At 55.1% G+C, this 14538-nt stretch overlaps 1 protein-coding gene across 5 annotated transcripts in view; it reads left to right on the top strand.

Moving 5' to 3' along the window:
• The window catches only part of GRIK5 (glutamate ionotropic receptor kainate type subunit 5), a 54317-nt gene extending 40352 nt beyond the window's left edge, over positions 1 to 13965 (top strand). For 3 of the 5 annotated variants that reach the window (XM_037160048.2, XM_037160047.2, XM_037160046.2), the window contains 5 exons: positions 6572 to 6737; positions 8014 to 8239; positions 9040 to 9168; positions 9280 to 9401; positions 13057 to 13965. In XM_037160048.2, the coding sequence (XP_037015943.1) occupies positions 6572 to 6737; positions 8014 to 8239; positions 9040 to 9168; positions 9280 to 9401; positions 13057 to 13476 (1063 nt within the window). In that variant the 3' untranslated portion in view covers positions 13477 to 13965. Of the gene's footprint in view, positions 1 to 6571; positions 6738 to 8013; positions 8240 to 9039; positions 9169 to 9279; positions 9402 to 11939; positions 12003 to 13056 lie in introns of those variants that run through there. The other 2 variants (XM_053657167.1, XM_037160049.2) reach the window with 2 other exon arrangements.
• Positions 13966 to 14538: the final 573 nt, after the last annotated feature.

Below are 14538 nucleotides of genomic sequence, written 5' to 3'. Positions count from 1 at the left end.
AGGATGCAGACATCTTGTGGGGGGCGGGGTTGCTTTTCTCTGCTTCCTACACACCCCGCCCAAGTAAAAGTTATTTACCTTTTCAAGTAATGATGTGCCAGATGCACATAAACTGTGCACTGAGAAGCCAAATAGGGTGCAGTGAACGAGGGCAGTAGAGAGTAGGGGTGCTCAGGGGAGGTCCCTCTGAGGAGGTGACATGAGGCTGACATGTCACCTCCCCTTTGAGGAGGTGACATGAGGCTGAGTCCTAAAGCCTAAACCAGGGGCATCTGTGCCAACAAGAGGGAAGAGCATTTAGGCCGGAAGAGACACGTGTGTGAGGAGGTGGCTGAGATGGCGTGAGGGGACCTGCCGCAACAAGTCTGGCCGAGTCTCGGGTCAGCTGGGGAAGCAGCAACCTCCTCTTTGTAGGTCATCTCAGCTTCTCCAGCTGGGCAGCCTCTGCCTCTGCCCATCGCTGTCGCCGGAAACCCCCGGTCATACTCCTCCCTCCTTTTACCTGGGCTCCCTCTCATTCTCATCCGAGCCCTTCCACACATTTGCTCATTCAGAAGATGCTTCAACAGGTGCTTATTAATCTTCAAAAGTGACCCTGGCCGATGGTTCAGCAGATCAGAGCCAGTGGCAGGGTGGTGGGCATGGATGCCAGTGCCCAGTCACACTCGGTGGCCACCTCAACAGCAGCGACCAGGCCAGGACCGAGCCCCTGGGCCCTCATCTCCTGTGTCCAGTCATTGTTTGGCATGGCTCTGCCTTGGGAATCAGTGTCTTCAACTGAATCACGGCCCCCACCGCAGCTGCATCCCTCTCAGGCTCTCCCTGGGTCACTCCCATGACCTCTTTGACCTTCTCTTTCTGTTCTCTGAGCCCTGCCTGCTTTCACATCTGTTCATGTGGGTGGCTTCTTTGTTCTCAACTGCTGCTCAGATCCAGTTGTCCTTTCCTCACACCCACCTGGCAAGGAAGCGCCCAACCTCAGATCTGGCCAGCACCTTGACTCCTCATCCCCCTGCTCCACCAGGGTCATGCGGGGCCCCTTTACTAAATGTCCAGTACGCCCTGGTCGCCATCCTCCCGTAAACGCCGCACTGCGCCGTGCCCCAGCTTCCACCTGCGTCTTCGGATCCTGTTCCGTCTCACCCTCGCCCTCTCTCACCGAGCCCTTCCCTCCGCACCAGTGGTGCTCAGCGCCCTCTTGTTACAACCGATGGTTTGTAACATTCCCTCTTTCACCCTGATGAATTTCAAGGGTAACATCTACCTATACGTGAGATTTAAATCAAGTCAATAAAATGCCCTACTTGCAATGCAAAAGGAAAGCAAGGGGAGTGATTTACGATAAAATGGCAGGATAGTGATACGGAAATGCTTGAGTAGGACTGTGCCGCAGGGCAGCCTGAGCTACTCAGGTGTCTGTACCTGCTCATCAGGGGCAGGTTCGGAACTACAGGAAGTGAGCCCATTTCATGGAGTTATGTCAACACCTGAGACTGGACACAGTGAAGTGCTTGGTGAATGAGTACATTTACACAATAACGATCACTGAGAATGTGGTGATTTACCAAGGTGGCTGGTCCAGAGCAGGGCTGTGCTGTCAGAAGTGTGATTTCCCAAAATGGCGAACGGTCCTTGGCAAAGTTTCAAACAAAACATCCAGTTCTTCCTCAATCCAAGTAACTGGTGTGCTTCTAGAAATGTCAGTTTCTGTCATAACCATGTAAAAATGCCTTGGTTTTGATGCACCAGGGAGACAGGCTCAGGTAACCGTGTATGGGACCGTCCCCCCCCTGAGGCTGGGCCACGTCGTCAGGCACCTGACGCTGGACCTGACGCCTGTGCCCCTCGCTCCCTTGGCTACCAGAGCACTCCATGCCTTAACAAGCTCCTTTGCCCGGGGACCACCTCCCTGTACTTCCGGGGCCATTTCATCCAAAACTGGCTTCTCTTGGAATTTGGAAATGACACTTCCCAAGTTCCCACGTCCGGACTTCTCCAGGGGTGCCCAGTGGCTTCCCTAACACTCACCTTGTCCAAAACTGAGCTCACATCCTCCCTCCCAAATTAAACTCCCCGTCTGTGTTGCCCTTGCCCTGCTCTGTCTCAGTGAATGGCCCCTCCTTCCCAGCCACCCCCAGCACCACCGCCTATCAGCCACGCTGTATTTTCAGGAGCTGGGCAGTGTGTGGTGTCCACTGGGCACTAAGTAATTTTGTCCTGAGTGAGTCACAGCATTGACCCACAGGGTGGGTTTGGAGAGACTTGGTTTCCAGAGAGGAGGTGTCAGACTCTGGGTCCTTGGGTGGTAGGTTTTGGTTTTCTTTCTCAGGAGGCCGTACTGTGTGTCCCTTATGCTCCTCTCCACCCCTGCCCCAGCACCTTGCACAGTGCTGTGCACCTGTGCTCAGCGAAGGACAGCTGCTGTTTTCACTCCCTGCTGGAGGGGGGGGCGTGTGGCCTGGGAGCCCTCACCAGATCTGAACCATCTGCAGGGAGCTCAGTCTCTCTCACCTGCCAGGCAGCAGGACAGACAGGGACAGAGTAAGAAAGATAGCGGCTGCCCTGGGGCCCCACAGGCAGAGGGTCCCTCTTCTGCGTCACCAGGACAGTGAGAGCACACGCTTGCACAGATGTAACTCTCACAACAGCCCTGGGAGGAGGGGCCATGATTGTACTTCCCTCACAGCCGACTCCAAGGTCACACAGCTAGACAGTGATGGAGCCGGGATTTGGGGATTTTTCCAGAGATCTTTCTATTATTGATTTCTAGTTTAGTGCCACTGTGGTTTGAGGACATGCTCTGTAGGATTTTAATCCTTTGATATTTATTGAGACTTGTTTTGTGGCTCAGCGTATGGTCTATCCTGGTGGCTGGTCTGTGTGCACTTGAACAGAATGTGCTGTTGGTGGGTGCAGCACTTTATAAATGGCAATTAGAGCCAGTAGGTTGACAGTGTTATTCAAGTGTTCTGTATCCTTACTGATTTTTTGTCTACTTGTTTTAGCAATTATTGGGAGAGGCATGTTGAAATCTCCACCTGTAATTGTGGAGAAATTGTATCTATTTTTCTTTCCAGTTGTATCAGTTTTTGCTTCATAAATTTTGAAACTTTGTAATTAGAGGCATAAGTGTTTAGGATTATTATGTTCTCTTGATTAATTGATCCCTTTGTCGTTATATAATGTCCCTATTTATTCCTGGTAACAGCCCTTGTTCTGAAGTTACCTTTCATTTTACCACAGCCATGCTTTCTCATGTTTAGTATATCTTTATCCCATTCTGTCACTTCCAGCCTACCTATATATTATATATTTTTAAAAGTTTTTATTCATTTATATTTAGAGAGAGGGAACGTGAGGGAGAAAGAGAGGGAGAGAAACATCAATGTGTGGTTGCCTCTCACGCCCCTACTGGGGACTTGGCCTGCAACCCAGGCATGTGCTCTGATTGGGACTCAAACTGGCAACCCTTTGGTTTGCAGTCCGGCGCGCAATCCACTGAGCCACACCAGTCAGGGCCTTACGTGGGTTTCTTCTAGGAAGCGTATGTGGAGCAGGGGTTGGCAAACTTTTTCCTTCTCAGACCAGACAGTAAATATTTTAGGCTTCGCTGGCCCTGCATCCCTGTCCCAACTACTTCGCCCTGATGGTGTGTGAAAGCAGCCAGAGACAATGCCCCAGTGAGTGTGGCTGTGCTCCAGCAAAGCCTGTATTTATGGACACTGGTGCTACAGCTTGAATTTTATGTCACGTGTCATGAAATACTACTCTTCTTTTGCTTTCTTTTAAGTCACTTGAAAATGTGAAAACTATTCTTAGCTTGTGTACCCAAAGCAGATGGCAAACCAGGTTTGGCCTGTGGGCCACAGCTCGCCAACCCATGACCGAGACCTTTATCGTAATTATTGACATGGTCGGGTTTACATCTGCCAACTTGCTGTTCGTCTTCTATTTGTCCCATCTGTTCTTTCTTCCAGTCTCCCTCGTTTTCTTCTCTTCTTTTGTATCTATCGAGAGTTTAAAAATTCTGTCTTATGCTTGCTTTTGATTTATTAGTTTTACTTGTTTTTTAAATTTTGATTTTTTTTTTTACTTTGATTTTTAGAGAGAGGGGAAGGGAGGTAGAAAGAGAGGGCAAGAAACATCAATCGGTTGCCTTCATTACGTGCCCCGAGGTACTGGGCCTGCAACCCAGGCATGTGCCCTGACGGGGAGTCAAACCAGCGACCTTTTGGTTTGTGGGACAACGCCCAACCAAATGAGCCACACCAGCCAGGGCTTAATTAAACTTGTTTGCTTGATTTTTCTTAGTAGTTGCTCTGGGTCTACCATATGCATCTTCAATTACTATAAAGTATTTTCAAGTAGCATCATGACACTTTACATCAGATGCAAGTCCCTTACAACTTTATACTTCCACAACTCCCTTCCATCCTTCAAGCTACTGCTGACATAGTTTTACTTCTAGTTATCTTATGAACCCCACATTACATTGTGAACCCCAATATATTAGATATGTGTGTGCTTGCTTCAACAGTAAATGTCTTTTAGATTAAAATTTTTTAAAGATTTTATTTATAGGACCGAGGGGAAGGGAGGGAGAAAGTGGAAACACCAATGTGTGGTTGGCTCTCGCGCGCCCCCTACTGGATGAAAATTTTGCATGAGGAGTATGTCTGATATTTACCATTCCTGGTGCTCTTCATGCCTTCATGTACATTCAAATTTCCATCTAGTATTTTCCTTTTGCCTGAAGAACTTCCTTTAGCAGTTCTTGAAGTGCAAACCTGCTAGCAATTAGTTCTCCAAGCTTTTGTTTGTATGAGAAATTCCTTAGTATGTTATCTTCCTTGAAGGATCTTTTTTTTCTGAATATGGAATTCTAGGTTGGTGAGCTTTTTTTTTTTTTCCTTTTACCACACTGTTGCTTTGTCTTCTGGCTTGCATGCTTTCTGACAAGAAGTCTACTGTCACTCTTACCTTTGATTTTCTGTGTCTAGTATATTTCTCTCTCTCCTGGATGATTTTTTAGATTTTCTCTTTATTGATGGTTTTCAGCAATTGGTTACAGTGTGCCTTGTTGTGTTTTGTGTGTGTATCTTGTGTGTTTATTGGGTTTATTGAACTTCTTGGATTTGTATATTTGTAGTTTTCATCAAATTTGAAAAATTTGGGGCCTTACTTCAAATTTGTATTTTTCTGTAATTCCTCTCTCTCCTCTCTTTCTGGGACTCCAGCCATGTGTGTGTGACCAATTGATATTATTCCTCAGGCGAGTGGGTCTCTGTGCCCGTTGTCAGGCATTTTTTTCCTTTTTATGCTTCATTTTGGATAGACTTGTTTGCTTTCTTCCAATTCCCTGTTCTTTTCTGCTGCAACGTCTAATCTGTGTAATCCCTTCCAGTAAAATTTTCCTCTTGGGCGTTGTGTGTTTTACCTCGAGAAGTCCCGTTCATTTCTGTTTTGTATCTTCTGCGTCTCTGCATTTTGTCCACTTTTGTCCACGTTTTTCTTTGTATCCTTGAGCATTAAGAACATATTTGTAATAGCTGCTTAATGTCCTTCTCATTTCTGTCAGCCTGGGTCGGTTTCGATGGAGTGATTTTACTCTTGGTTGTGCTTGGTTACGGCTTCCTGTGCTTTTGTACGTCTGGGAAATGTTTTGCTGAATGACATGCAGTGTGAACTTTACATTGTTTACATTGTTGAATGTATCACTTCAAAGGTCTTGAACTTTTTCTGGCAGACAGTCAAGTTACTTTTAGATTATTTCTATCTTTTCCAGTCCCGTGTTTAAGTTCTTTGGGGGCAGATCTAGTGTAGCCTTTATTCTGGGGCTAAGTTAACTCTGTTTGTAATGGGTTTTCCTTTTGGGTCTCTGCTTAATGTCTCATGAAGCCGATGAGCACTCTCGGGATGGAGAGAGCTCATAAAATTCCCAGGCCTGGGAGCTGTTCTCTCTTTGAAAGTTGTTCTCGTCTGGCTGCTAGAATTACAACTGGACGTTCAGCCAAAGACTCAAGGGGACCCCATGCAATTTCTAGAACCATCTCAGTGCAGAGCACCCCTGGGGTTCTCCAGCCCACAAACTCCAGGCACCGTGGCCTCCTGGGTTTGTGATCTCCACCTCCACAGCTCAGGGAGTCGGCCAGGCTGGGCTTTCCTTCCTTCCCGGCACTGCAGCCTGTAAAGCAGGTCCAGCCGGCAGGCTCGGCGACGGCGAGCGAAGCTCACTTCACGTGTCTGTCTGTTTCCCTCGGGAATCACAGTCCTGTGATGCCTGCTGTCCTGCATATTTACGTAGTTTCTTATATTCTGTCTAGTTGTTTAGTTTTTCTTGGTGGAAGATATTTCTAGACCATCTTATGCTCTTGTGTCTGGAAGCAGATGTCTCTAGAAGCAATATTTAAACCCAGAGAGTCTGGCTTCAGCATCTGGGCCCCCAGTCTCTGCACCAGTCAGCAGTCACGGAGTGTTCCGGATGCCGGGTCACTGAGGGGGCACCAGCAGTGGGGCCCATGGGCACGGGCAGGGTGGCTCCGGCCTGTAGCTCACCCCTCCCCCCCCTCAGGTGGGCCTTCACCTTGATCATCATCTCCTCCTACACGGCCAACCTGGCCGCCTTCCTCACCGTGCAGCGCATGGAGGTGCCTGTGGAATCGGCTGACGACCTGGCGGACCAGACCAACATTGAGTACGGCACCATCCACGCTGGCTCCACCATGACCTTCTTCCAGGTGCGGCCCCCAGAGTCACCTGGGCTGGGTGTCGGGATCCTTGCCGCACACAGCAGCCGGGCAGGCGTGGTGCCGGGTCAGCCCTCCTGGGTCAGAGGAGCTGATTGTCACGCAGGCCAGGGAGGCTGGGGAGCGGAAGACACACTCATACTGTCATGAGGAGTCTGCCGTCTGGCTGGGGACACTGGACTTTCACCCAGAGAATGTGGGGAAGGAGGCAGGTGTGGGATCTAATGTCACATCGGTGCTGGACAGCCCAAAGTGGGCCCTGGAGGTGGGTGGGTTCAGGCCTGGCAAAATGGGCCAGCAACGAAGGGGGGAAGGCACTTTAAGGTGAAGGCAGCTTGTCCATATACATTTTGGGGAGGTAGGAAGAAATCAAGAGGAAAGCAAACCTGGCAGGGTGGTTTGAGTAAGAAACTGCAGAGGCCTTGAATGCCAGGATAAGGCTGAAATTGAACCCTCTGAGTGGAGATGTGGAAACCCTTGAAGGGTAACCCATTTAAAAGCTAAAAGTTCCCTCTGGGGCATTTGGGGGTAGACAGGTGGTCTGGAGAGAAGGCTGGAGTTGGCCAGGGGCTGCTGGCTGAAGGGTGGGCAGGAAAGGAGGAGGGGGTGAGTTCTCAGGTCTTTCAGGTGGGTGGCAGGGTCAGCTCCCAAGTGGGAAGCCATTGGAATAGGGTTGGGAGGTTGCTCAGCAGGAGGTTGCTCCTGCTGAGCAATGGAGCGGGGCCTGTGAGGTACCTGGAGGAAAGGAGTCTGGACCTCAGGTCAAACAGGGGGACGCAGGGTGGGCACCAGGTGGTAAGGGCAGGGGTAGTCACTCCCAGAAGGTTCCTGCAGGGCTGGTAGGAAGTAAGCGGTCCTGGTTGGCATGGACTCAGGTCTTCCTGAAACAGGCTGGGCCCCGGCTAGGTTTGGGGGTGAGCATCTGCTCCCAGGATCTATGAGTAGGACCTGGGAGCACCAGGAAGACAGGGCTGGTGCCAGGCTGAGCCAGGCACAGGGATGGTGGACAGAGACGGGTTGAAAAACAGACCACAGCCTCTTCTTTCGAGGCTGTGGTCGTTGGGGCTCCCCCTGGGCCGGGGGACGTGGGACGACTTGGCCCTGGCCGTGAGCAGCCTGTCCTTTTGGCTTCTGCACTGTCTCCCTCTGGTCTCCTTGCTCCCTTTTGGGTTGATGGGGACTCACTGGAGGGCGGGCAGCAGGGTTCGGGGGAAGGGCAGGGGACGGAAAGGCCCTCACCTCCTCCCCTCTGGCCCATTCCACCCAGAACTCGCGGTATCAGACGTACCAGCGAATGTGGAACTACATGCAGTCAAAGCAGCCCAGCGTGTTCGTCAAGAGCACAGAGGAAGGCATTGCCCGAGTCCTCAACTCCCGCTACGCCTTCCTGCTCGAGTCCACCATGAACGAGTACCACCGGCGCCTCAACTGCAACCTCACCCAGATCGGGGGCCTCCTCGACACCAAGGGCTACGGCATCGGCATGCCGCTGGGTACGGTGGCGGTGCTGCTGGGGAGCCCGAGAAACACCAGTCACCCCACTAGCCCGTCTCCCAACTTCCTGGCCCGGGTAGATGCTCCCGTATCGTGGTGAATGAGTGAGCACGGGAGAGGGCAAGCACGGTTGACGGGGAGGAGAGAGGTGGCTGCCAGTCACTCCCTCGGCAGGTCTGTCTGAGGCCCGGCTCTGTGCCAGGCCGGTGCTGCCTGCTGGCTGACCGTGGGGCGCTGGCAGGCCCCACCCTCCTGCCCTCCACTCGGGGCACAGACAGCAAACCGACAGTGAGCACAGCTTTGTGATGTGGTGTCATGTGGTGACGACTGCTCTGAAGTAAATTAGGGGAAGAGACTGGCAGGAAGCAGAGTGCTTCGCGTCACTTTAAATAAAGTTCGTCAGAAAAGACCCCCCTGAGGTGGCACCCTACACAGAGAGCCCTGAGTGAATTAAGAGAAGGAACATTCCAGGCAGAGGCAAAGGTCCTAGGGTGGGGCTGCTCCCGGAAGACCGGAGGAACAGCCTGGGGGCCGGTGTGCCTGGAGCTGAGCGCTGGGCCGGGGCGGACGGGGCAGCCCCAGTGGCTGCAGGAAGGGGACACGGACATGGCCCAGTGTGGTTGCTGGGAAGCAGCGATCAGACCCAAAGGCTCAGACTCAAAAGCAGACCCAAAGCAGACAGGGGTGACCCTGGGGAAGTGGCAGAGGTGGGAGGAGGGGCCGGGGTCGAGGAGCAGTTGGGGTTTGGTGGGCAGGGCTCCGGGGCTGACCAGTCCACTGCCTCGTGTGCCCGGTCCAGGCTCCCCGTTCCGGGATGAGATCACACTGGCCATCCTGCAGCTGCAGGAGAACAACCGGCTGGAGATCCTGAAGCGCAAGTGGTGGGAGGGGGGCCGGTGCCCCAAGGAGGAGGACCACCGAGCTAAAGGTCAGCCGCCCTGCATGCCGTGCCCTCCAGAGGATGTGGAGGCACCCCCTCACAGCCTCCCCCCCCTCCCCGTGCTCACACAGCCCAACCCTGGCTCTCCCCGACCCCCAGGTCTGGGCATGGAGAATATTGGTGGTATTTTTGTCGTGCTCATCTGTGGCCTCATCATTGCTGTCTTCGTGGCAGTCATGGAGTTCATATGGTCCACGCGGAGGTCAGCAGAGTCTGAAGAGGTGAGGAGGCTGGCGCAGGGTGTGGGGGAGCAGTGGGACCCCAGGGGCGGAGGGGCATGAAGACTGCCACTGGGGGCCTTACTGGAGGAAAGCAGGTGGTGAGGAGGGAGCCAGGGAAGTGAGGGCATCTGAAAGGGACCAGGGCTGGAGGACATTGGTGAGAGAGAGCAGATAGGTTTCGGGGAGAGTCCACAGACAGAGGAGGAAGGGGACACAGGCCCAGAGAGAGATGCCGTGGAAAGGAGTGAGAAGCGTGTGGGGAGAGGCAGAGGAGGTCAAGTGAGAAGAAACATGAGGAGAGAGGTGACGGAGGTGTAGCAGAACGAGACCGGAACAAACAGGCTTGCCGACTGGTCACACCGTGTTCCGGCCTCCAGTGCTGCCCGGCCGTCCTGCTCTTCCAGACCCACCTGTGCCCTGCACGCCTACCTGGCTCCCACCTTCGCCTCACGCCCCCAGCCCCTCCCCCTGCTTGGCCAGTGACCTCACTCCGCCTGCCCTGAGCAAAGCAGGATTCAAGAGAGCGGGCAGCGCTCCGCCCCCACATTTGGCTGCCTCCTGCTTTCCCCACGCGCCCTGGTGCTCGCTCTGTGGAAGCCCACGCTCCCGGCTGAGGTACCTCCACCTGGCCCATCGCCCCCGAGCTCACCTTCCCTGGGACACCCCTCGGCAGCGACCTCCTTGCCTCCACGCTGTCACCGAGCCCTCCTCACTGCGTCCAGGCCAGAGGCACACAAACGTGCTGTCGTTCTCCCACGTTCAGAAACCCTCTCTCGGCCCCACTTGCCCTCCCAGCCACCACCCCACCGCCCCCTTCCCTGACAGCCTTGCCGTTCCCAGTCCCTCTCCTCCCAGTCACTCTTGGACACTCTCCAGGCCAGCTGCTGTCCCCACCTCCTCTCCACTGAAGCCACTCTTGTAACCAGTGACCTCCACGTCCGAAATCCAGTGCCTGAGTCTCAGGCTTCATCACGTGCGAGGTGGCAGTAGGCTTCAGCTGGGCCCACCGTTCTGTCCTCAAAACCCACACTGCCCACACCCGCCTCACTCCTCCCTCACTGGCCACTGCTTTGTGGGGACTTGTGCTCGGGTCTGGAATTATCTCTCCTCTCCTTGGTGATCTCATGTAGCCACATGATTTGTTAAACCACCTCGATGCCGAGCACTCCTGTATTGGTTGTCCAGAGCCATGTGACAAATTGCCCCCACATTTAGTGTCTTAAAACAGCAAACCTATCAGTTCACAGTTTCTGTGGGTCAGGAATCTGGGAGCAGCTTAGCTGCGAGATTCTGACTGCCCAGGGTCTCTGGCAAGATCATGGTCAGGATGTCGGCTGAAGGTTCCACTGGGGCTGGAGGAGCCACTTGTAGGATGGCTTGCTGACTCTAAATGTACCTGTGGGATTTTAATTCACAAAGTGGCTTTAATTTATGGAGAGGCCAATGCCACTGAAAGAATTTATTACTTATGGTTCCCGAGAGAAGGAGCCTCGGAGCCACACGGGCCACTTAGGGAAGCACCCGGTCTGGGCAGGAGCAGGAGTGAGGCCGGGAGCCTGGGCCAGAGCCTTTCCCGGGGCTTCTGTGGGAGAGACAAGGCAGGGCAGGGGACTCAGCACAGGACCTCCTGGGTGGGCGATGGGGGCGGGCTCTGGGCCAGAGGAGGGGTTTCCAGTTGCTTGGCACCTGGCCCCAGCTGATTTAGGCAGCAGGCTGTCTGAGCAGCCAAACGGGGTGGTTGGGGTGCAGACTTGGCCTTCGTTGGTTTGCATGTGGAAGGCGGCCCTTAACCCTTTGCTGTCTCACAATTGGCTCCCTCTAGGAGGGGCAGTCCCTCCCTGGTCAGCAAGATTCTGAAGATGTCAAACCATCCTAAGATACAGAGACTAAGGACCATGGTTTAAACAGTCGTTCACTCGGCAGCCGGCAGGAGGCCTCCGTGCCTGGCACAGGGACCTCCCCGCAGGGCCGTGTGTGTGTCCACGCCATGGCAGCGGGCTTCCCGGCTCAAGTGGCAGAGCAAGCCAGGCGGAGGCCAGCATGTCAGCTGGCCTGCGTGTGCTGTTGGCCACACAGCAACCCTGATCTGTGGGCAGGGGGCTTACAGGAGGGTGGGGGATCTGGGGGAGAGGTCTTGTATCTCACAGGACCTCTCCCCAAACCCCCGGTTTGGAAACACAACTCAGTACTCAACATCTCTCTGTGGGTGTCTGGCGGGTAGTGCTCGTAACACACGTGTCCAACAAGGACTTCCCGCCCACTCACCAGGTAACGCTGTCATTCTGGCCGCTCAGGCCAGAAGGTGGGGAGTCACCCTTCACTCTTCCCTGTCCCTCACACCCTCTGTCTGATCTCTTGGCAACTCTTGCTGGCTCCACCTTCAAAATACTGTACTCGGAATCCCATCCCTTCTGCCCTCCTCAGCACCCTCAGTGCCTCCCTGCCCTCGCCCTTGGCCTCCCTGCAGGCTATTGGGAACACAGTTCCAGAGTGAGATCCTGTGAGGGCCCAGCACCCCCTACTTCACATTCTCCACAGGCTGCCAACTGACTCAGAATAACAGCCAAGTCCCCGGTGTCCCCTGGCCTTGCAGGGACTGGCCCCCGCTGCTCCTCTAACCTCGTCCACCCTTCTCCCCCTTGCACACCCCAATCTCATGGCTCCTGAGTGCGCCGCAGCACCTGCACCTGGGCGCCTTGGTCCTGCTGAGCTGTCTGCCCACTCTCCGGCCAGGCTCCACGGGGCACTGGAAGGTCCTCTTAGTGAGTTTTCCCTAAGCGCCCCTTGCTGAAATTCAGCACCACTTCCCCCCTGTGCACTCCACCTCTCTTTGGGATTGTGTTTTTCTCCAAAGCACTCATCACAAGCTCACATACTACCCATATTTGCATGTGTGTGTGGTGGGGTTTTTTTCTGTTTTTTTTTTTTTTATAGATTTTATTTATTTATCTTTAGAGGGGAAGGGAAGGAGAGAGGGAGAGAAACATCAATGTATGGTTGCCTTTCGTGTGTCCCCTGCTGGGAACCGGCCTGCAGGAAACCAGCTTGCAACCCAGGCATGTGCCCTGACTGGGAATCGAACCGCGATTGGTTCGCAGGCCCGCGCTCAATCCACTGAGTTACACCAGCCAGGGCCGTTTTTTTTTGTTTTTATGTCCACACACTGGAATATAACCACCTGTTTGGTTCCCCACTGATCGTTGGAGCCCAAAGCAGTGCACGGCACACAAGAGGTGCTCAACAAATATGCCTACCAACAACGACAGCCTGAATCAGAGGCAGGAGATGGAGAACAAAGAGGAGGGGAGAGGCTAGAGGCAGGCGGAGAATTTAGAGTGAAAAGAGAAAGGGAAGGGCAGGTCCAGGAAGCAAGCCCCGTGAGAACCAGGCGGGAGAGAGTAGAGACAGGGACTGAGAAGTGGAGAGGTGAGACAGGAGGGGGGCGGCTACGGGACCCGGGAGGGGGAGGCCAGGCGGGGGGAAGAAGAGAAGGAAGGAGGCGGCGCAGGGAGAGCAGGGGTCACGGAGAAGAGCGGGAAAAGGAGAGGGATGTGGAGAAAAGCTGGGGGAGGCGAGAGACCAACGCAGAGCCAGGAGGGCACGAGAGTGGACAGTGGGGAGCGTGCCACCGGTGACCCCCGCTTGCTGCTCGCAGGTGTCTGTGTGCCAGGAGATGCTGCAGGAGCTGCGGCACGCGGTGTCTTGCCGCAAGACATCGCGCTCTCGCCGGCGCCGGCGCCCGGGGGCCCCGAGCCGGGCCCTGCTGTCGCTGCGAGCCGTTCGTGAGATGCGCCTCAGCAACGGCAAACTCTACTCGGCCGGCGCGGGCGGGGACTCGGGAGGCGCGCATGGGGGCCCCCAGCGCCTCCTGGACGACCCCGGGCCGCCTGGGGTGTCCCGACCCCTCGCCTCCACCCCCTGCACGCACGTGCGCGTCTGCCAGGAGTGCCGGCGCATCCAGGCTCTGCGGACCTCTGGGGCCGGAGCGCCCCCGCGTGGACTTGGCGCCCCCGCCGAGGCTACCAGTCCTCCCCGGCCGCGACCCGGCCCCCGAGAGCTGGCTGAGCACGAGTGACCATGGGCCAGACAGGCATCTGGACAGGCCCACCCCATACCCCGGCCGTCCCGGCCTCCACAGCGAGCGAGGGACAGGACTTGTGCCCCTGCGGGCCGGACGCCGAGATTTTGCCTTGGGGTCCAGATGAAGTCGGGGCCCAGCTCAGGAGCCTGCCTGCGCCCCCTAGTGGACTCGCCGGACGGTGCCGCGGACCCGCTCGCGGCCCCCACTGCGGACCTGAGCAGCGTGGGAGCCGAGGCCTCCGGGGACCACGGGGCTCTCCCCTGAAGCGGAAAGCAGTCCGCCGGGAGAACCCCATCCTGGGACTGCTCGGGTTCCCAAGAATTGAGCCGCTCCCCACTTGCGGAGGAGGGCCTCTGGGCAGATGGGTGTCCTCTGGCGCCCCTTGCCTCTTTTTTCTCTCTTTTTTCGGGGGAGAAACTTCGGAATTTCTATGAGACCTCCCCCTGCCACACCCCAGCCCCGTTGGAATAAAAAAAGAGAACAAAAACCCCCAAACTGGGGATACTCCAATCTTATTTCCTGGGGGTGTGAGGGCGTTAAAGGCTTGGAGCCCCCGGGGAGCCTGCTGAGAACCACAGACTGGATGGTCACTTTTGCCCTCCGCCCTGCCCAGGACCAGCAGGTCAGCCCAGGTCCCGGCAGCTGGCCCCTGTCCACTGACCTTCTCTCAGTACAGAAGGAGGCTGCGACAAAGACCCTGAGACAGATGGAGAGAGATGCAGGGATCTGAAGAGGCGGGGACACCAGGAAATACTGCACACAAAGACAGAGACCAGATGGGGCTGGGGAGGACAGGCTCAGTGTGGCGTGCCTGGGGGGCCCGTGGGGTGGCAAGTGTGTCCCTGGGCAGGGATGATTTGGCGACTTCGTAATCAAGTGCATATGTATGTGTGTGTACACGTCCATGAGGTCATCTTCAAATGTCTGTGACCTTGCATTCCTGCCGAAGATGTACCTCCCCGGCCCCTAAGAGAGGAAGGGGTAAATCCCATAGGGGGAGAAGGGTGGGTCTGCTTTCTGTCCTGGACTTCTCCCACCCCGCTGGAGGTTTCTGTG

The sequence above is a fragment of the Artibeus jamaicensis genome, unplaced genomic scaffold (genome assembly GCF_021234435.1).
Source record: "Artibeus jamaicensis isolate MK-2021 breed Jamaican fruit bat unplaced genomic scaffold, CSHL_Jam_final scaffold_36, whole genome shotgun sequence".
Lineage (NCBI taxonomy): Eukaryota > Metazoa > Chordata > Mammalia > Chiroptera > Phyllostomidae > Artibeus > Artibeus jamaicensis.
This window is presented reverse-complemented; position numbering and strand designations above follow the sequence as displayed.